Below are 22,430 nucleotides of genomic sequence, written 5' to 3' on the forward strand. Positions count from 1 at the left end.
ACTGAGGTGAGCAGGTTAGAGTCCTTAGCTGGATGTACAGGTTTGAGTCATTGCCCTCAAAAGAGCATTTAGGGGATTGGTAGAGATACCACTGAATTGCTCTGATTTTATCTCTGAACACAGAAAGCCTCCAACCTGCAGCCATTTGGTTTCCTGCAGAGCCTCAATACATCAGACAAAGTGGCCCAGGACACGGCGCTTCCTCTCGTGGTTTGTTTGAGAAGGTGTTTAGCAGGAGGCAGTTTACTAAGGAGATTATTGTGTTCTTTTTACTGCTCTTATTGTCAATGACAGACAGCAGCGGAGCAAAGTGAGAATGTGAAGAAACAGGAAGCAACTGCTGAGGTGGTGGCAGGAAGAAGGCAAGATATTTTTAACCATTTTTTTTTATTTAAAAAAAAAAAGCCCCAGTAATAGTTGTTTCAGCTGCAAGCCTCTTTATTCACATTAGTTGTGTTTCTGATAGCTAGGAGGCAACAGCAGACATGGTGAGATCATCATTATGCCTTTCTTAGGTTAATCACACACTACAGCAAATTTCTGTTACAATAATGACTGGTTAGGCTCTGCATCCTTCTTCTCTAATTACATGCCATTTGGAGTAGTTCTTTTCCGTTAGGATAATGCCTGTAAACAACAATGGGTATGTCCTTTGCCAGGTGCCTGTTATGTATAGATCTATTCCCTTCTCTAATACTGAGCCCAGCATCTTCATTAAAATAATATGATATATGAGGAGAACTTAATTTTTCAGCTGGTGCATGAGAGTTAAACATTATCATTGGGTTTTACCTTATGCAAAAGACATTCCACCTGCTATCAGCTCTTCCAAGGCAAAATTTCCTTACTTGCAAGGTTGGTTAAAAAAAAAAGTGCTGCCACAATACACTTCTCTGGGCACCAGTAACATGGTTACTCAGCTGCAAATCGGGCCTAATTATCAAGGGCGCTACCGCCACTACTGGGGCTGCTTCAGTCACATGATGAGTGTTTGCATTTAGTGCACTGGGGAATGTTCTTAAGGAGAAGGTCATCACGGAATTCGGGAAATTTGCTTTTGAGGATCTGAAAGCATGTTAGAAGTAGATAAGATCCTTTGACCCAAAGAGCCACCCTTTCCAAGACGCACCTACTCAGCAGTAGTTGTGTTTTCCTGACCACACAAAATGTGATTTTGGTTTTGGTCCAGCTCCCACAAGGTGGATGTCCAAATAAACCTCACCATCCTGGTTTCTGCAAGTTGTCTGGGAGTCTTAGCAGAGAAAGCAAGAATTGCATGGGCACTAAGCCAGTGTTAGGCTTTCAGCCCTAAAGACGATCACTCTGCTTTATAATGAAGTCACGTTGGCATTGCTGTGTAGGAAAAAGGTATTTATTGTTGGCTATTGTTAAACTGCTCTCTTGAAAAACGGCTTTTATTTGTCAGCCGTCAATGTTCAGATGCATTCAGTTGCATGAAATGCATTAATGAGGGGTTAGATTTCACAGTCCTTTTATCAGACAGAAGATGACAGCGGGATAGATAAGGAATTAAATTCCCACTTGGTTGACAGGCAATTCTGTTGCTTTCAGCATCAAACATTAAAGTGGTGTTTGAAAGGTCCATATGACCCTTCTGTTCACATCCCTCAAACACCACTTCTTGGTTTTACTCAATAAGATGAAGAAAAATAATGTGGCAGTGAGCTATGTGAAATGGAGTCACCTGCCTGATGTGGACAGCAGGTTGCTGGTTTCCTCTCACGTGCATGTGTCAGGAGCATGCGCACAAACATTCCTCCTGAAACGTGGCTTACCCTTGAAGTCAGGCTGCATTTCCTTAAAAGTGACTTCCAGTGTCAGGTACTGAAATTAAAAAAAAAAGTGTTGATAAATAATGAGGCTAAACATAATAACATGCAATTAAAAAAAAAGAAAGAAAGAAAGAAAAAAAAAGAAGGTAAATATATATCCCTGCGGGTTTTATTCACATGTCACATCCCCTCTAGGGTGGCCTAGGATATGAGGTAGGAATGTCGCTGCAGCTTATGCAGCTCTTACAGCTGGCTGCTGGTTGGTGTAGTTGTTGTTTGATTTGGCTGTTTTCATAAAGCCATTTATCCTTCCCTTTCACCTTGGAGGAGAAAGGCTGATGGGCTCTTGGCAGTGTTCTGCAGCAAGCCCAGTGTTCAGCAGGGACTTTTGCATGCTTACACGCCTGTCCAAAGCAAGCCTTTTTAGCGGGTGCTGTAACCCTGGGAGGAGGCGTGCAAAGAGAGAGCCTGTCTTTGCAGCCCCGTGCTGCTGCCCAAGACCCCTCTCTGCCAGCAGGGAGGATGCTCAGGAGCACAGCAGGGCATGACCTGAGTGGGAAAGCAGAGGCAGAGGAGGGGATGGTGTGGGGAGAAGGGTGTGGAGGTGGTGTGTGTTCAGGCTGCCACCCAGCCCTCCTGCGGTTCCTTCCCGTGCCACCCCCTCTGACTGTGCGTGGGGCTCTTTTGAGAGATTCTAGAGGTTGTAATCATGGGAGGATCTCAGCTTCCCACAGCTTTTAATCTGTGAGGTGAGCTCTGAAGGCTCAAAAGTTCAAGGGCAACAGATGATGCCACAATTCTTAATTTAAATCAGGATTTTCAATCTCCTTTCCAAACGTTGATTTCTGGCAATCTTGTCGATGCTATAGTTTCTACCGCTTTTAAATAGTCTTTTTCCCTGCTTTAAAGCATTGGAGCGCAAAGCAACCTCATTTTCCTTCTGGAAACCTGAGAGTTTTGCAAAATCAGGATGCGCCCGTAAATCCATAACCGTTTGGTCCTTACTCCCACAAAAACAAGCTGCTCTTGCAGCACTTCCACAGCACATGCCAGCCTGCTGCCTTTGGCCGTGGCCAGAGGACAGTGACCTCCTCAGCAGAGCCGGCCCAGCTTTGGTGCTGGGGAACCTCTGAGTGCAAGTCACTGGTGTGACTGCGGTAGCTGTACGCATCAGGGTACAGAAAAGAGTAATGTGATCTCTTCTCATACAATGACTTGCTGACAGAGATTAAAAGCAAAATGCAACCAGGAGCGAAGTTTGCATGCACGCAGAAGATTTACATCGTGGCACTGCTAACAGCACATGGGCTCCCATTGGGGCTCCAAGACCAGGCGCCAAAGCTGGACGTGGTGGTTGCTGCTTGTCTTCTGGCTGGGGCGAGAGGGGCACTGCCCATGGGGAACAGGCTAGAACATGCCGTCTCAAAGCAGAGCTGTGGTTGTACTTCCTTTTAGATGGACATCTTTCTAGTTGAAGGGTAACTAATTATTCTGCTGCTAGCAGGACAGTAGAGCTGAATCAGGCTTGGTCACCACACAGTTTTTATTTACCTGTGGTTATGGGCCTGCCTATTAAAAGCCAGTTGCAGATATTCCCACACATCTGTTCCTGGGCGACTGCTGAGGTGCACATGTGTCTCTGGACCATTTTGAAGTGTTGAGGTGAGGTTCTGCTCAAGCTCACAAACCCAGACTCTCAGAGGAGCCTGTCAGCACCATCCTGCACTCAGGCAGCCACGGGACTTGGACTGGTTCGCACCCTTCAGCTTGAAGTTGGAGCAGAGGTGTACCCCAAATCTGGTTCAGCCCTACCTGGGTGCATTCTTTTTATACCAGTCTAAAGCTGCTTAGGCCAGTACTGAATTTTCTGGCAATCCTGAGGTCATGCTACGGGTGGAGTGACTGATGCTTGCTTCTAAACTGGGATAAACACTGCAGTACCAGAATTATATAGACGATCCCTTGTGCTCACTGCTAAGTACCTAAGAGTACTGAAGAGACATCCAGTCTATCCATCTATCACATCTTGCCCTGTTTCTGTCCTCAGGGCAGTTGTGAGAGAGCCAAACAAGGCTTTGGGTGTGAACTAGTATGACCTTCCTATGGTCATACTATTGAGCGGGCCCATGACAGCTAGCCCTGAGCCCAGATGCTGCAACAAAAGTGCTCAGATACCATGATGATGGGCTCAGCTGATGAGCAGAGTCGAGGTAAGTTGTAGTTTAAGGCAGCAGAAAAGCATCAAGAAGCAACAGGAAAAGGTGAATAGCGAAAAAGGGCAGAAAACACCTTACTGCACTGAAAGGAGTCTAGCAATAGGCTGTTGTCCATCTGGGCTGAGTAAAGTCGTATCGGTTCAATGGATAGTGAGGGAGTAAAGAGGTATTTTGCAGTATCTGCTAAAGTGTTACAGCAGTTCTGCTAACTGAATCAGCAGAGGCCAGTAAAAAGCAAACCACCGCATGCAGTCGCTTGCTTTGCGTTAACATCTGCACAGAGGGTGCTGCAGCCCCATGGCGTTGAACTTGTTGCTTCTGCCATCCACCTCCCCGTCTGTCTCTGGCCTGGGTTCCTGCGGTGTTTGCAGGTGCGGCCTGCAAAAACGCGTGCGGTCCCCAGGTGTAGAAGGGGAAGTGGGACTTCGTGCACCTTGTCCTTGCAATGCCAACCCCATCTTTTATGGGAACTGCGTGTATGCAGGGTATCTGGTTGCATCCCCTGTCACCTCTTGCTTCCCCGTGATTGTAGCATAAGAGTCTGTCTCCTGTCAGCATCCCAAAGCACGCTGAAAGATGGAAGCTGTGTATCTTCTATCTTACCTCTTCGGGCAACCTCTTTTGTATTTTAATGAATATGTCCTTGGTTTGTGCTGTCCATCATTAGTTGTGCCAGTCTTTGGTCCCACAGATAACTAGGAGAAAATAACCCATGAAGTAAAATTTTCACAAACAAACAGAATAACAAACACCCTTTGACACTAAGAAGAGGAAGTCACAGCATTTACAGAGAACAGTAACTTAAGGAGCTGGAAAAAAAAAAACCACTGGTGCAGAATTAGAAGGATGCAAGTGCATGTGTATGTTTAAAATTTAAAGAAATGTGTTTTGTTTTCTATATATTCAGTGGTCTAATATGAGTTAGAGCGTGCCATTGTCTTTTCCTCAGGATAAGAAATGAGAAGGGAGGCTGAATTCCTGCTTCAGCAGATATTTATCTGTGTCCTTAACCCATGCGGTTGTATGATGATTTTTGTGATGATCGGAGAGATCATATGATGAGATTAGAACTTTTAAGAGCAAATATTCGGTTCTTCCATTTGTAGAGACAAGAGTGAAGAGAGGGCTCAAGGAATGGAAAGCTGATGAGAATCCAGAATTGGGGAGGGTGTGCTTGATTAGTTTGGGAGCTGCTTTTTAATTGGTTTTCATTATTTGTTTTTTAAATTCTTTTTAAAATTGAGGCTAGGTGGAGATGCTGGCAGTCTCATTTGTGCTTTTGCAGATTTTCAGATTTTTCAAGAGGGAATGGGAGGCAGAATCTTATGCTGGAATTTCCTGGAAATTTCTTGTTTTGTTTTATTAAACGTGCAGACTTTCTGGTTTTGTTGACATTCTCATAAGCAGCAAGTGGGAAATTTGTAGTGTTGTCTTATTGGGGGATGGGTGTTACTGAAATAAATAGGAGTTTCTTTACATTGTCAGTATTGAGTTGCCTGGAAACTTCTTGAGGTTTGGTTGGGGGGGGGGGGGGTTAAAGCACATAAAAAAGACCTACTCAGTGACAAGAGTCCATGAAGGTCTGCTGGCCATGCAGGGACCCTCCCAGACCATATAAGCCAAACATAGACTTTGTCAAAGTTAGAAACTTCTTGTTGCAAAGGTCTAGAAAAATTCTATGTTGAGATGAGATTGACGCAGTCAGGCAGACTAGTTTAGTCTGAAAGAATAAGGTGAAGGAGAACTGTGTTGCTGTAGAAAAGCTGTTCTTATTACTAAAAATTGATTTTGACCTTTGTGGAAATACTAATTTCACCTCCTGATAAAAGAAAATCTTGGATGCTTGCTCCAGGTCAGGCATACAACACTTGAAAAATTCATCAGTGATCTTGATTTGTTTTGACATGTTTTTTGGCCTACTACTGAGTTTTGTATTTCTGTTTCTTCTAGGTATTTGCTTGCAGTTGGTGTTGCTTGTTGGTTTGAATCCTCACTGCCTTGGCAGTTGAATAGTGTTGCCCACAGGTCCCAGCGTTGTTCTTCACTCCTATATAACAGGAATCCAATAATAAAAATGAGACAATAATCATAAATAAGACTGCAATAATAAAATGCCTTTCCAATTCTGTAATTAGTTGGGTTTGCTTGCTTTTCTGTTGTGTAAGACTTATGTTTCCTTCTGATTTTTATTAATTCTTAAGAAAGAGCATTGTCAAAAATTACCGTGTTTGTTTAGACTACTACAGTGCCTTTGGCTCCTGTCATTAGGATGGCTTAGGGAAGAGTCTAACAAGAAAATAGCTCCCATGACTTTGATGACACAGTCTTTGTAAAAACCTTATTCTCATAAACTAACTCATTTTCACAGTTATCCCAGGCAGTAGAATGACCCAGCCCCCCAACCCGTGTTCAAGGGTCGAGCGAAATGTCTGGGTTATGCTGTGTTGTCCCACATCAGAGAATAGCTCCACATAGGGTTTTTGGGGCAGAATTTCCTCTGTCAACATTATACATTGAGAGCTTGGTAGCAGAATCGCTTTTAATTAGCACATGTGGCAGTCGTTTAAATGTGTGTTTCTAGTGATGCTGGTGAAGAGCCACTAAACAGATGGGAAGAATTCATGTGGGTGTTTAGATCAGAACAATTAGTTGAAAAATTAGGAATCGTTCTTCTGTTGAGTGAGTATGAGTTAAAGACAGTGCTCCGGCATTCAGATTGCCTTTCCCAGGTTTTGTATAGCAAAGAGCCAAACAGATTTGCTCTGCTGTCTTTATTTCTTCTGAAACTGTTTGCCGAGTACTACGTCTCATCCTAAAAATGGAGGTTGGTTTTGTTCCATTATTTGTTTGGTTGTTCTTAAATAAACTCTGGATCTAAAAAAAAAAAGAAATGTGACCTGCCCAGTTGTATATACTGGTTTGGTTTGCATCGATATTTGGAAGAGGAAAGACGAGAGTAACAGAATTTAGACAGATGCCCAAAGCCATCTGCTCCTCTCCTCGTGGTCGTTAGACGTCTATAATACAACAGCGTGAACATGGAACGGCCCTCCTTTCCTTCAGAACTACGTTGGCTGGCTTTAAAGTGAGCAGTAAATGAAGTGAAGACATCTTGTAGGCAGACACAAACTTCCACCAATTTTCAGTCTGATTTACATAAACTCAGTACTTCTCAAAAAGCTTAGCAATCGTTAGCTTTGCTAGAAAGCCATTTTGGAGCGATGCAGGGCTGCTATCACAGATTGCAGCTAAGAAACTTGGGATCCTTGAGGGGCAGGATTACAGTTTCCCAGGGCTGGCTTAATCCAGCAGACTGTATATGTGTGGTTGGACAGAGCCCGAAGAGATAGTATAAAAATAATAAATTATTAATATCTGGAAGATGTAAAGCTTAATAAATAAGTAATAAGTCACAGCATTTTCCTTTTCTTAGAAGAATAGACTGGCTGTATTTGTTTTAATTTTCCTTTCATTGAGCACTTATCTCTTGTTGCTCTAAGTACCCTAAGGTGCTGAAATTTAGGATTAATTTTACAGAAACTAAGGAAGCTATACTGCTGCCCTTCAGGCTGAGAGAGAGAAGGAGAGTAGGGATGTTTTCTGGAAGGGGCTTCTGCGTACTTGGCTAGTGGGTAGGGAGGGCCTGGAAAAGCTGCACAGCTCCTTCCAGCAGCATTTCCCAAGTGATGTAGTAAAGGAGACCCCACTGTGTACCTGCAGAGACATGGGCACACAGAGGTACAGTAATTTTCCCAGCGTCAGCTCTCTGGCTAACATAAAACGAAATGTTCAGGGTGTCTCCCAAGTCCCATACCCGTGCTTTGCTGGCAGCATAAGCTGGGGAAAATCTTTTAAACAGGCATAGGTTGCCTGCAATTTAAAAGAAGACCGGGGTGGGATTTTATCACTGGCCACCACCACTCTGCTGACAGTGACAGGGATCCAGCCCTTGACCTCTAGCAGGGTGCAAGTTGGGCAGTGCAAAGTCCTTCTGAAAGCCCAGCCAACAAGCACATTTGGAGATCACCTCCTGTTTGAAGCAATGGTTTCTCTGCAGTCCTGGCCAGATTTCAGCCCGGATAACTCTGCTCCACCTGCTTAAAATCCTTCCCCAGTGTTTCACTGGGCATGGGCCCCTCCTGTTCTGCGGTGCTGCAACATTCCCCTTCCAGTTTTATACCACCTGCTCATAAATTGGTTTCTAGATCATCTGTGCCCCCAGTTATTAATCAAGCTGGATTCCTTGTAATTATTTCAAAGGATCTAAATGTGAAATCAGTAAGTATGTGCACAGCCTCGGTGCTGTACGGTGCAGTAGCTTCTCTTGGTGTTTATCTGCACCACCCAGCAGGTCGTCGTCCCTCCGTATTCCTTTTACCAATGAGGTTTGGGTTCATCCACATTAGTCTGAACTGACCTGTTGCCCCCTGTGAGCACATCCTTTTTGGTAGTGGAATTAGAGAAGAACTCTCCGTGAGAAGGAGGGGGAACTGGTGCTCAGCGAAGGTGTGGGATCCACTCAGGTCGCAGGGTGGGAATCGGATGTGCTCTTCACATAGGCACAACAAGCAAGGCAGCACCTTTCCTTCCACAGGTGGCTTGCTAGAGGATTTTATCACAGTGAGTTTATTTTGTGACCTCAAACATCCACACAAAGTCTGCACCCCTTCCCATTCATCCCTGCTTTCACTTCATATTTCTTTTTTTTTTCCTCCCTCTTGGCATATCATTATGTCTTCATTAATGTATCAACAACAGGGCAGCTGTTGTTGCTTTGTCCCTAGTATTGTCTTCTCCATCCAGACCTTGGAATTGGGCAATCCTTGAAATCCATGTCTCTTATGTGACTTTTAGGCAGAATCAGGTGCTTCACTTTCCCCCTTGCCCGCAAGTATTTCTCTCCAAGCTGTAAAATCAATCTGTTCTAGGTACTTTTTTCTTCTTAAATCTGACTGCTGCTAACACTATGTTTCTTTCATTAACAGATTAGCTTTAAAGGAAACCTGTCGCCGACGGCCTGCCCTGTTGTACCCACCGCGCGGCGAGAAAGCTCCGAGGAGAAGCTGAGGGCAAGCTGCATCTCGGAGACGGTCCATGGGGACTGTACCAGATCCTCTGAGATCTGCCAAGCTTTCCCTGGTCACAGCTTCTGCAGAGGAGGACCACCTGGGAGACCTGCAGTCTGCTAACCGCCAGCCCCAACTACCCAGCGGCGAAAGGGCCAGCAATGGCTTCCCGTGCACGCCATCCGGCTCTGCTGGAGTTTGCTTGTTCGACCTGAAATGCACGCTGGCTGCCAGCACACAGAGCTGTGAGCAATGCCGCAAGGACGATGCTAGCCAGCAGGAAGCCTTTCCTCCCGGGCTCGCCAGCAAAGCTGCAGAGGGGCACCCTGCAGCCATAGAGCCTGCTGGTTGCTCCTGGCCAGCGGGCAGCCGGGGACCAGCAGCGCCAGCCCCTGCTGCAGCCGGAGCCCCCTTGGCGGGACGAGGGCCAGAGATGATGCCAGCCCCCCAGAGCTCCCGGCAGTTTGTGCAAGGCAACCAGGTGAAAACGAGCTCCCTGACGCAAATGGATGACTCTGCCTTGAAACCTCAGGGGAGTGATGATCAGCCGGCACTTGAGGTGTTAAATTATTCTTCCCCAGGCGACCCTATCAGGGGTAATGAGTCCTGTCGTACTTCTCAGGCAAACCTTCTGCAAAGAGGGGAAAAAGACAGGGGAGCAGAAAAAAATGGTTCTGCTGCATGTCAGTCAGCCTCGCCAGCGAGGCACACCGAAGCTGACCTGGGGAGAGACCCACAGACCGGTTTGGAGGCGAAAAGCGGGGCTGCAGACACTGCGCAGTTGCATCCCACAGGCAAAACTGAAGCGGTGCAGAGCAGCGAGGCACTGGCCCAGTCTAGTCACGAGAGTCTGCATCCCATACGCAACACGGACGCCGAGCCGGGGAGTCCAGGCCCCACCCAGGTCTCCAAATTCAGAGAAGCGGGTACAATGACGGTTCAGCCAGAGAGCAGCTCTTTAACTCAGGAAGCAGTAAGCAGGACATGGCGAGATGCTGAGGTTCAGGCAGTGGCTACTGTGGAGAGCAAATCGGCCTCCACCAGTCCCAGCATCCTTGCTGCCTTCTTAAAAGGAAATCCTCCTCCAGAGGAGAAGGAAGAACTGCACATAATTTACCAGGGAGGTATGGGGCTGAGCCAGGCTGCACTTACTGACAGTTTATCCTCACAACAAAAGTCCCCATGTTCTCCCGGTGTCACGTCAAAATCAACTGTTGTTATGGCTGCGACTGCTTCAGCCCAAACCCAGCCTGTCAAACTGCCTGGGGTCCCATCTGACGTGGTGTCTCCAGCAGCAGCAGATAATGCAAAACCTGTTCTCCCCTCCTCCCCTGCAGCCGTTACCTCCCAAGGGACATCTGTGGGTAATGCTGAAACGATCGGTGCAGCCCGTGATGACAAGGATGCTGCTCAGCTGCCGATGGATGCTCCAGTCCCACCAAAGCCCATCCCTGTTGAGCAACTTGCAGTTGACTCCGGTAATCAAACTCCAGCACGGTCTGGGTCTGGCACTGGCGAACCAAGCACCACTTCTGCCGCCGCTGTCCCAGGAACCAAGAGCAACGTGCAAGATGTTGTCCATGATGCAGGAAGCAGCCGGTTACCCTTACTCTGTAGCACAGTCAGCGAAGTCAAGCAGAAGGAGGTCCCGGGCAGCTCTGAGCAAAAGCCTGTGCACAGTAAGGGTGCGAGTCAAGGGGAGGCCATTCCTAATCAGTCTGTGGTAAAACCAAAGGAAGAAAACTCAGTGGTGCTTGATCCTAAAGGAGGGATGAATGTTAGCAGCCAACATGCCGCTGTCCGCATACAGGCCCGCTCGAAGGATGAAAAGGAGGAGAGCAGCGGCCAGGGGGACGCTGGCCAGGCTCAGGCAGCCGGCGGCCAGAGCCTGCAGGCAGGACTGACGCCCGAGTTGAGTGCCAGTTCTACACGTCTCGCCCCCCCCTTGGAGGCACCAGCAGCTCCCCGGCAGCAAGGCCTCCAGGCCAAGGAGTCCAGATGCGAGCTTCACACAGCAGCTCTTCCCGCTTCAGCTCAGGCCTTGCCAAACCTGGGGGAAAACAAAAAGCAGCCCACCCTGGCCATGGAGGCGAAAGTGCAGGTGAAGCAGTCCAAACACGTCAGGGATGTTGTTTGGGACGAGCAGGGCATGACGTGGGAGGTTTACGGTGCTTCCCTCGATCCAGAATCCCTGGGAATTGCCATCCAGAACCACTTACAGAGACAAATACGGGAACACGAGAAACTGATCCGGGCCCAGAACAGTCAGACCCGGAAATCCATTTCCTCGGATACATCCTCAAATAAAAAACTGAAAGGGAGGCAGCACAACATGTTCCAGTCCATGCTGCAGAATTTTAGGCGTCCTAATTGCTGCGTCCGACCTGCTCCCTCTTCTGTGTTAGACTGACGTGGTTTGCAGGGGTGCGTAGATGTCTGCGGTGGTAGAGAGAATCCCTCCCCCCAAGTCTTGAGTCCTGCTGTTCAGTTGTGTTATTGAGGTTGTGATGCAGCAACAGTGGAAAATTATTCCTCTTTGTTTTCTGAGTAGCCACACGCTCCATCACACCGTTGTTATTGCCACAGCTGGTGTATTTCCACATTATGCCCCCATCCTGACTACTGTCAGATGAAAAGCTAGGCACTTAGCAAAAGCACAAATTTAAATTGCCACCTTGCTGCAGGGAGAGCAGCACCTTCTGATAAAGCAAGAAGCAGAGAGATTGTCAGAATTATTATGGGAAGTTATTTGTGTGCATCACAAGGTCTTATGCAAAGGGGTGGGCTGGGGAAGCTGGGTGGAGAGAAACTAAGGTTCCACAGCTGAGACCTAACACAAGACAACTTTCCTGGTGTGTAAGTTACCCACACTGAGGCAAGTCCATGAAAAGGCTACAGGCATTGATCACTGAGCAGTCTCACTTCTGTTGATGCTGTGGGGCACCGTTCTCATGTGAGCCCCAGAGAGCCAGGTCTTCCCCTCCCATTGAAATGGAGAACCAGGCAAAGAGTGAGGATCAAGGCTGAAGCATTATCTTTTGGAAGAATGGGATTTTGATGGCTAGAAGGGGAGGTGAGAGAGGGATATATTCTGCAGGCTTTTTCTCCCCTGCATCAGTCACGCTTAAGGTATAAGCACGCGATGCACACGGGGCAGGCGAGGCATGAGAGAGCACGTCAGTAGATGTACCCGCATCTGATGGGACGATGCCCTCACTCGTGCTGTGGCACTCCAGCCAGGTCTTTCAAAAGCAGCGAGCCATTCTGGCTCCGCAGCCGGCTTGGGCAGCCCCTGCTCCCAGCCTCCCGCGGCACTGAGCACCTCTCCCATAAATCAGTCTTTAAAGTGATATGGATCTTTCTTCTCTCTCCGGAGATGCACAGTAACGTTTTCCCGCAGGTGCAGGCTATCCTGTGCGTCTGGGTCCATGAGCCTACATGTCTAGTGTGTTACACTGGTTATTTTCCTTTTAGGTCCTTAGCCAAATCTAGGGGGTTTTTGCAGTATTTTGGTGCTTTTCTTGCTGCCTTTCATAAACCAAGTAGCATTTATTTAGCCTGTGCGTATTTTGTTTTACCTAATGCTCTCTATATTATAAACCATTATATCGTTAACTTGAAACATTTACTTTACAAAAGTACTGAAAGCTTGAGACAATCTTTGCTGTATTTCTAATGTTAGAAAAGTTGTAGAAACTGCTAATAAAAGGTAGCTTAGTGACTGTTTCTCCAGAAGTGTGATACACAATAATGTCTCAAATGTACGTTGGTCACATTTCTCACCTTAATAATATTTTTCAGCCTGGGAAATGTGTTTCCCACTAGCTTTTTATTCTGTCCACTAGAGCTCATGACGGGAGGCTGGGGAACTCCTGTAGTTTGTAGAAAATTTAGTTTTCAATCCTGCAAAGCACTGAGGATTCGGATATTGTACTCCTGCAGAGTACTAGAGTTAAATAGGGGTTGTTTTTATTCCATTAAAGACTTTTCATGAATCACGATGATAATTTATTTCTGTCTCTAGTAACACACACCTGACTTACTCTGTAGATCTTACTCTTACAACTTACTCTGTAAATCTTACAGTTTTACACAATGTAAATGAGTATTAATATCTTTTTTTCTTTTTTTTTTCTTTTTTTTTCTGTGAAGCAGACCTGAGGTTGTCCCCTTTTACTTAGGAGGCCAGACTTTTTGAGTATGTGAACTGCCAAACCTTCAAAGCAGCTGGTTAGGGGCAATTTTTCCCCAGCAGAGAGGCAAAATACTGTAAGATGCAATATTTTAACTCAGTTCAGTGAAAGGTGTTGCCCCTAGGCGTAGTACTGAGTTGACTCCTATTTTTCCTCTGTATATATTTGGGGGCTTTATGGCACATCCTTGTTCCATTTCTGTACATTATTTCAAGTCCTCTCTCACTTGATGCTGAACTGCTAATTCTGAAATACTACATTAGAGACTGTCTTCCCGCCTCTCCCTACCAGAAGGAAAGTCTCCTACCTTTTTTCTGTTGGTACTACTGTTTCCAGCCCCTTCCTAGCAGTGTCTGAGATGTGAGTTTCATGTGAAATTTTGTGTGGGATTAACATTGGCAGTAACAATAGGTCAGGTTAGTTGACAAGTTCAGTGTCTCTTCCCATGTTGTGTCCATGTCAGCCCTGCAGAGGTTCCTCAAGTTGTCCGCAGTGTTTGCTGTGTCCTGTCCAGGTCCAAGGCTTTGCGCTGCTCCTTTCACCTCCCTTCTACCTCCTCCCTCGCTAGCTGCTGCCGCCCAGCCTGTCTTCCTGTGAAATGGTGTCCCTTGGCTCAGCTCGCGTCCCTCTGCACTGTCCCCCTCGCTGTAGCATTGTGAGCCAGCTTACTCTGACCTATCCCTTCACAAATATGCTCAGTCTGAATATATAAATGGATTGTCATATTTTTTTCCAGAGGAGAATAAATGGCTATCGCGCATTCACTGATTTCCATGAACTTTATCCTTTAGCTTAAGCTCTCCAAAATATTTGTAGCATATGGGTATGAGTTGCTTTATTGAGACCAAACTGGGCTTGGCAATGAATGAGCAGGGTGCTGAGCCAGCACTGGAATTAATTTTTCTTCATGAGGAATGGGAGATCTCTCCTGGTTCCCTGCAGCTGCTTCAAGCTGTGAGTGTTCACCACCCACACCTCCCTCCCCACCACAAACGACATTTCTTCCAGGAAAATTTCATTAATACATATGTACCACAAAATGCTGATGGGCAAGTTACTAAGTGGATGCATCGGAACAACTGCATGGGTATAACTGGAAAAAACATAGTGGTCAGCAGAGCACTGTGCTTTTGAATTTTGGGAAAATACGAGTGCAAAGACAAACTGCAAAATGTCTGTGAAGCTGTCTGGTGGGCACAGAAGTCCTGCAGGTGTGTGTTTGAAGCCAAGCAATAACATGCCAAAAACCAACACACAAAAATGAGTCAATAATCACAAGCACACCTCATGGAAAATATTTTAGGTTTTCACTTTGTCTTGCTAGGGCAGACTGTAGGCAACCTGCTAGTTTAACGCTGGTAATTTATGCTGTCTCCTGCGTACAATGTCTAGATGACAACGTGAATCCTTGTAGGGATGATGCATCTTTCACCAGCAGCAAAACAGAACCATGGTTTTGTTAGCGATTAGCAAATATTATGCGAGTGGTCTTGTAGCAGCCAAAAAAGACTGTTCTTGGTGTCACGTCAGCATCGAAAATGAAAGCGTGCTTGGAGTAGCTGTATGGCAGAGGGTAGGGGGAGATGATTCGCATGCTCCCACTCTTTTTCTCTGCCCAGTGACTCAGAATTACATTGCCTTGGTTGGATGGTTAACAACCAAGGAAATCCATTTGGGCTAATAAAAAGAGGGTTCAAAACAGAAAGTACTTTGTCATTCCCAAGATTAAATCTGTACGGGGGAAAAAGAAAAAAAAAGAAAAAGACCTGTGTTGCAGCCTAGCCAGTTGAAGTAACTCTTAAATTCAGTTTGTTGCGAGATGAGAAATTTTGGGAAACAAGCTAATTGTCAGGAAACTCTTCCTTGTTGGTCGCATCTTCTGGGAAGGCTGATGTGCCAGAACCATTAATAAAAGCAGTGAATGAGAATGGAAGAGTTACTTCTAATTTCACTTCAGGAGCTTTCCACCAGGAAAGGAGAATAAGCATGTTTCAACGTTGCCAATACAAAACCTGAGTTGAAGGAGAACCTCACTGCAGGCAACTTGCAATATAGTCCTGGATTTCGTGTGAGGCTGTGACATCCACCACTGTCTGTGTGCACTTGGTTGGTGTCTGCCAGCTTTGCGTTGCCTTGGGCACAAGTGCTGAAGTCCTGCCCCGTTTCTGCTGACTTGGTTTGGAAAAAAGAGTAGGGAAAGAGCTGGAGGGACAAGGAGGAGAATATCTGTCTTCTGCATTTCAGAGGAAGAAAACCTTCTTTGGAATATACAAGAAGGAATTGCTAAGAAACATGGTGAGGGAGGGACCAAAAGAGAAGTAAAATGAAGTTGATGTAGGTGCTTTGCAAGGAATTCTCCTTCCTATGTCTATAAAGCCAATGTTTTGCTGAAGTTTTGCCTATTTGTTCATTCTGAGCTCACGCATTTTTCATATTGTTGGTGTCCCATGGTTTTTAGGAAAATGAACATTTTCAAAGGCTGTATATTTTGCTAGTATGTATAGATCTATCCAAATACAATTCAACAAAACCACCAGGCAAACAACCTCAGTTTATTAGTGCTGCTACCACGTAAGAGCTTGTAAAATGCACCATTTGGAGAAGTATATTCAAGGGATTCGGAAAAGGTGAATATATGCTCTAAAGAGAACACTAGCTTTTATCTTGAATTTCATGACTATGTTGAAGTGTTAAAGTTACAAGTGGAAATCCAAATGGAAATCAGCGTTGAAGTTGATGGGAAATTCAAATTGGCTGCCATTGGTTTTCAGTTTGGAAACTTGATGGAATCTACCATACCAGTGTTTCATTACTTAGCTCAGTATATGCAAGATTTGGATGAAAGCAGAAATTTTATTAGCTTATTAGCTCCGTTGTCTTGTTCTGTGTCCATCCTTCTACACCTTTTAAAAATGAATGCAAAAGGTTACCAAGATAGAGTAAGTCTTTCACACCCAACATATGGAAATGGCTGCTCTGAATGAGAGACAACTGATTGTCAGGCTCTGTGGTCTTAGAAAGTTAAGGGCTATGGTCTGAAGGAAACCTTCCCCTCTCTTTGGTTTGGTTTTTTTTTCCTGTTTTTGTAACATCTCAACCTCTGCCAGTTTATTTTTTGGTGACTGTGTGATGCCTGTCTGAGTGGACAGCACTTTCAGTCATCCCAAAGATATGCACGTAGATCCCTATCCAAATGCCACACATTACCAAATATCTCTGGAGTCACTGGATGCTGCGGTGGTCCATGGAGCTGAAGGTCAGGTCCTGTACATTGAAATGGCTGCAGTGTTCTCTTAGGGGCCTAAATTATGCCACTTGAGTCGGTGTAGATGTTTAAAAGAAAGAATTAATTATTACAGCTGAATCGAGCCAAGCTGAAATGAATATAATCCCTTTTTTTTGAAACTCTGAGATTTATTGGGTTTTCTGCTTTGTGTTTTTCTGAGCAGCTCTTCCTTCCCAGCGTTTATAATGTGGATTTTTCATCAAATCCTGGCAAGGAAGATTTTGCAATGTGAAACATACCTTTCATCATTCAGGCTTCTTTAAAGAAGAAAATGATGTTAATACTGAGCCCAGTCACACAGAGAGGAAATATTTTTTCCTCTAGGAAAATGTTTGCTGTAGGTAAGCTTATGTGTTGCATGTGTCCATGTTTAAAAGGGGCGTACACATGTGCAGGTCCCATGCATTACTCATACTCATTAAGATGATTTTTTTTCCCTTTGCCCTTCTGATTGAATGCTGGAGGCTTAGCATTTTCCACAACTTTGAAGCAAGTTTAGATCACTCTGCAATACAGAAACAAGGATTTTCTCCTTATCTGGTCTCTCAAAAAATTCCCACAGCCATATCTAAAAAAACCACCAGTTGGCCAACCTCTGGGTCTAGACTGTCAACAGAAAGTGCAGTGGCTGGGGTGTCCAGAGCTGTACACTGGCTCCTGAGCTTTGTGGAAATCCACACTTGTATGTACAAACTGGCTTCTACACAAAGACAATGGGTGATAGCAAGCATCTGAGCTCATTAGGAACAGAATCATGTCAACTGGGTCCCGTTTGAAATACTAGACCTTAAGTTTTTGTTAGCTTTCTGCTTAGACCGACACTCTCTGGAGTAGAAATAAATGACAATTCTGCCAGCAAAGTCTCCAGCAGTTGTCTGCTGCAGAATAAAAGTCTCTCCAATGCTTCTCAGCAGCTCTGCTACAACAGGCAACCCTTCTGTTGGAGGGTCCTCCTGACAACACTTCCCTTAGCCCAGTTCATAATCAATAGTTTCAAGTACATCAAACACAAGTTTAGCCAGTGCCCTGAAGAATTTCAGTAAAATGGAAGAGAAAGATCCATGCATTCGTGGTACATAAAATCACGTCTGAAGTTAAGGTCTCAGCTGCACCCTGAAAAGCATTGGGAGTTTCTACCCAGCATTAAAGGGAGAGAGGGTAGGTGAACTTTGAATTCCTGGCTGTTGCAAGCACCGCAAAAATGATGGCTGTGAATCAGTCAGCAGCAGCAGAAAACCAACTTGGGGGCTTCTAACGACAACGAATATTATTGTGGCTTTATTATTTTTATAGCTACACTGACTGAACGTGATGTACTGTACAAAGTAAAGCTAGTATTAGGCTTCCAGGTGAACCGTGGCATTCATTCGAGACATACCAACAGAAGTTTGCATGTGAAGAAGTCTTACAGTGATACTAAAGCAATGTTACCCACCTGATCGAGTCCCTTGGGAATTTAATGTTTTGCTGTTTTACATCTCCTGGTTTCCATGCTGAGTACAATAAAATGAACACTGTCTTAATTATTCTGGGTCTCTGTTTATAGGCGGACATGGGAAAAGAAAGGACTTTTAAGTGTGGCCGTTCTGGTTAAATCTGTGAACGTCTGTAAGACAGAGGAACTATGAAGGGCTTTCTGAATTCAGGCCTGAGACCTGGCACTTTGCAAAGCTCGGTACGGTAGAAGCCACCACGCACTGTCCCTGCGAGAGAAGAAACCCATCTGCTTCCTTCTGTGTAAGTGCCGTTGCCTTTTCACAGCTGTTTGTGAGCACAGGCTTTTCTGCGGAGGCCACTACCCTGCCCTTTCGCTTAAATTCACTCAGCCTTTCAGCAGCCCTGTTGCCACACAACACCACATTATTCATCCAGCTCAGCAACCCAGGAGCCGAGGTGGAGAGGGCAGTGTTTTAACCCTGCGGTGTCACTGCTGTAGCAAATTGTCGCCACCACCCGCCAGCACGCCTGCACACCATGCACAAAACCGAGAGCATCAGCACCAGAGTAACCTCAACCATTTTCCTCCCTCAAAAGAAATAAAGTTTTATCTTTTAGTACAAAAGAGCATAAGATAACAGACATGGCAGTGACGTATTTTGATCTGGCGGTGTTACAGGTATGGTATTTCCATGTGCCTAGAGGACATGAGGACCCCACCTTGGCATACTCTTTCCTATGGTGAGGGGAGAGGAGCAGAACAGACCCTGAGATAATGAGGTTGCATGGTGCCTCTGCTACCAGGGATGTTCCAGCTGCTCACCCCAAACTGGAGCCCTCTTCCCAAAAACAGTTGTTTCCTTCGCTGTGTTTCTGTACTTCTTGTGTCTTGTGATTGGCTGCTAGGGTTCAGGCTACTTCAGTTAACTGCCCAGTGCTTTGGGCAATCACGCAGGCTATTTCATTAATGAGCTTTGCTGTATTCCTTGTGGTGTCTTTCAGGTTCCTGTGTGCCAGTGGCTGCCGAAGATTAGTCCCGAACCCAAACTGCCAGGAGCAGGGTGTTTCCCTACAGTAGCTGCGTTCATTCAGCTGTATGCTGCAATTGGCAAGCTCTCTTTGTAGGCAGGAAAACTGAGGTATCCCTTTCCTACTTCATCCCTGTAGTCTTGCTGCAATAGGGAAAAAGCCTAGAGATCCCCTGTCCCCAGGGGACTGACACAGCAGAAAAAGGACCAGTGCAGAAAACAAGCTAGCATCCTATCAAACCAATAATCACCAGTGCACATTTTCCATCTGATGCAGATTTTTTTATCATATAACAGCAGTTTCAGGGAGATAGTGCTTTCATATATAAAGAGTAAGTCTGGCTTCTTGTTCATGCATCAGCTGATTTACTGAGGACGTGAGCTTTCCAATCAGCAGCACTACACCCTGGCGTATCTGCTTCACTTCTTTAACCAGGTAAAGAAACCACCATGCCTTTAGGCATTCAAATGCCATCAAAACCACTCTGTCGTAGGTGGCAGTACTGGGAGTGGAAAACTTAAGATTTCCTCATCAAATTTCAAATTACTCCTTTGAGAACCATAAATGGCTAGTTTCGCTAGCCAATGTTTTAAAAAGTAGGCACTTAAATCTGCAACTGAGTATTTAGATAAATATGGCCTCATTTGTGAGAAGTGTAGGGTGGTCTTATCTCCTGTTGAGGTCAGGTCACAGAGACCTGTGGGTGCTTGATATCGCCACAAAGCAAGCCACTGTTAATGAGACACCTATACCCAGTGTGACAGTAGGTAATTCGTAGTAGGCAACTCTGAGTAGGAATGACAGTCTGCATGTTTGGACCGACAGAAAGTTGTCAGCGCAAATTAGGAAATGGTAACGTATGCCCCATTGCTACTCGTATTTCAGCAGCGTTTGTAGGAATGAGGGTACCGCTGCTAGCATCACAGAGCACACTGCTTCCTACAGTGTTGTCCTTTGCACTTACAAGAGTCAAATTAAGTGGGATCAGCAGCTTGGGAGAGTGGGTACCAGCCTGCAAAGGAATTTGCCTTTGCTGTGCCATCTTAGTGATGAATTAACTTAAAAAAAAAAAAAATTTCTAATAGCCTGCTGTGGACTGCGGCACAAGGAAGGGATTTGGGTCATTCATGCTGAGGTTCTGCCTTAATTCCATAATTCTATTTATTTCTTTTCCTAATTAGAAACCTGGTCATGGCAGTGCTTTTTCTCTAAATCCACTTATATAACATCAGAAAGACATAAGCGAGCTGAGCAGTTGAGGACATGTTTCTCAGAGGCTGGTGAAAAATACCTGGCAGCTAGAGCACAACCGCTCGGCACCCGCCTTTTCCTTGGCACCTCTTAGAAAATGGCTGGGGCATAGGAATGGCTGCTGGGTTCTGCAAAGCCCCCCCATCCGCGCTGAGCCAGGGACTGCTGGGCTGCGTCGCCTTGGGCTCGGGAAGGAGGAGAGACAAGGTCTGCCCAGGAACTGGCAGAGGTGAGGCCATCCACGAAGCCGCTCCTCCTGCGATTTGGGAGCCCATCATGTTTCTTCCCCCACATTCAGATCTCTTCCTTTTTTAAGGACAGTTATTGAGCTATTAATTAATGAGACGAATTGCTTAGGTTTAATAAGTCTTAAGCTAAGGGAAAAGCCGCTGGGGAAATACTGGCTCCATGCATTGGGTTACTCGCCCTTCTGAAATGCCTGGGCTCCCATTAGCCTTTGGATGCTTTGAGCACCTGCTCTGTAGGCGGAGGTGGGTGGACAGGCTTCCCTGTTTTTTTCTGGCTCCAGCAGAGAAGGAATGGGGAATAAATAGGGCTGACACTTGCTCGGGTCACATCCAAATATCTCCCCGCACCCAATGTGACTGTATCGTTAAGTATAATAGCTATTTAAAGGAGAAATGGTGGCTGAGAAAGTTGAGAGCTATACAGCAGTTTAGGTAAGACACTGTAATCAAATGAGTCCTACAAACTGAGGCAAATGCAAATTCAGTATATGCTGCAATTTTCATTTATGATGTGAAATATTCTTTATTACAGCTTTATCTCCTTGCCTTTACTGACATGGCTCTGCATGCTTATATATTTCTCTGCTGGGAAAGTTTTCCTGGTATTCACTCTAACTTCCCTGCCACACAGCTGCTACAGCAGGCTATACGTCCTTCATCCATGCATCTTAAGCAGTGTGCTCTCTCCTCCCAAACTCACCCACCTTTCCAGCTTGGCTCAGTTGATGTTGAAGGGCTGTTCAGAAGAGTGAAGCAGTTGGTTGCTCACTCTTACCTGCTCTTCACTTTCTGAATGTTGCCATGAGTGATACTAGCAACTGTCTTGCATTTCTTAACGTGAGTTCCTGTGCTTTGGGGACATACCCCGAGATCATCAAACTGAGTGCAAACAACACAGCAAGTACATGGCTTCTGCTCCCTGGGGTGGACGTGGGTGAGTAGCCTCTGCCCTGTCTGCTATTCATCTCTCACATCTCCCTCTTCCCTTGCAAAGCCAAAGCCAGGTTCTCTGGCCCATTCCCCTGTGGCAGCACAGGTAGAGCGGAAAGCAGTCATATTTTCTCCACTGGATATTTCCCTGAGATGGCACACTTCCCACAGGCACAGAGCTGCAGTAACCATCTCATAATGGCCACTCCTTTGCTTGCAGGAAGAAAATCTGTTCCATTTCTTTTGTGCATTTTCTTTCGTGCATTTTCTTTCTAGCCTGGCTCACATACAGGCTGGAATAGCTACTGCTAACTAATTGACGGCACTGTAGAGAGAGCCTACAGAATTAAGGACAGTCCCTAAGCGGTCCTAATCTCTGCTGGAACAGAAGCTGGAGCTTTCACAGAACCTGCCTCTGACAAAAAAGAGAGCTATATGATATAGCTTACAGCTTTTTTTTATAGCTGCTCATCTGGAGGTCGTGTTCAGCTTCAGTACACCTGGTCCTTTCTGTCTCCAGTGTATGTTAAAAAAGAAAAAGAAAAAACTACATTGAAGCTTCCATCTACTGGGGCACAATTCTCTCTTTTATTCATTCAAGCACAGGTAGTGGCACAACGTATGCATTTCTTTTTCCTGGTAGGCTTCTCTGATCACACACTTTTCTACCATTGCAAGGCATCCAATACCAGCTCCAGAAGAGCTTTCATACTTCTTTAACTTGTTTGGCAAGTTTTGCTTGAATAAATTATTTGGGTCTTTCAGTGCTGTGGCTTATTTCTTTAAAAGGTCATATGCCAAATCAAAACCAAGAAAACAAACTACATTTCCAGATGCTAGGAGGAAAAAGAGGTTTGGTTTCAGTGTCCCTGTCCGAGAATGCAGCATGTGCAACAAACAAGTGTGATTGGGAAGAACAGCACAGAGCTTTGCTTTGATAGTAAAGAGAAAGGTCTGTAGGGGAAGGGATGGGCTGGTTTA

The 22,430-nt window shown here is 45.5% G+C and overlaps 1 protein-coding gene across 3 annotated transcripts in view; it reads left to right on the top strand.

Annotated features, from left to right (window-relative positions):
* GPRIN3 (GPRIN family member 3) overlaps nucleotides 1–18,080 on the top strand; it is a 35,147-nt gene extending 17,067 nt beyond the window's left edge. For 2 of the 3 annotated variants that reach the window (XM_052776469.1, XM_052776456.1), the window contains exon 2: nucleotides 8,995–18,080. In XM_052776469.1, coding sequence (XP_052632429.1) covers nucleotides 9,104–11,485 — 2,382 coding nt within the window. In that variant the 5' untranslated portion in view covers nucleotides 8,995–9,103 and the 3' untranslated portion in view covers nucleotides 11,486–18,080. The remainder of the gene's footprint in view (nucleotides 1–8,994) is intronic. The other variant, XR_008233432.1, reaches the window with a different exon arrangement.
* The last annotated feature ends 4,350 nt before the right edge of the window (nucleotides 18,081–22,430 follow it).

Source organism: Harpia harpyja, chromosome 2 (assembly GCF_026419915.1).
Source record: "Harpia harpyja isolate bHarHar1 chromosome 2, bHarHar1 primary haplotype, whole genome shotgun sequence".
Taxonomy (NCBI): domain Eukaryota; kingdom Metazoa; phylum Chordata; class Aves; order Accipitriformes; family Accipitridae; genus Harpia; species Harpia harpyja.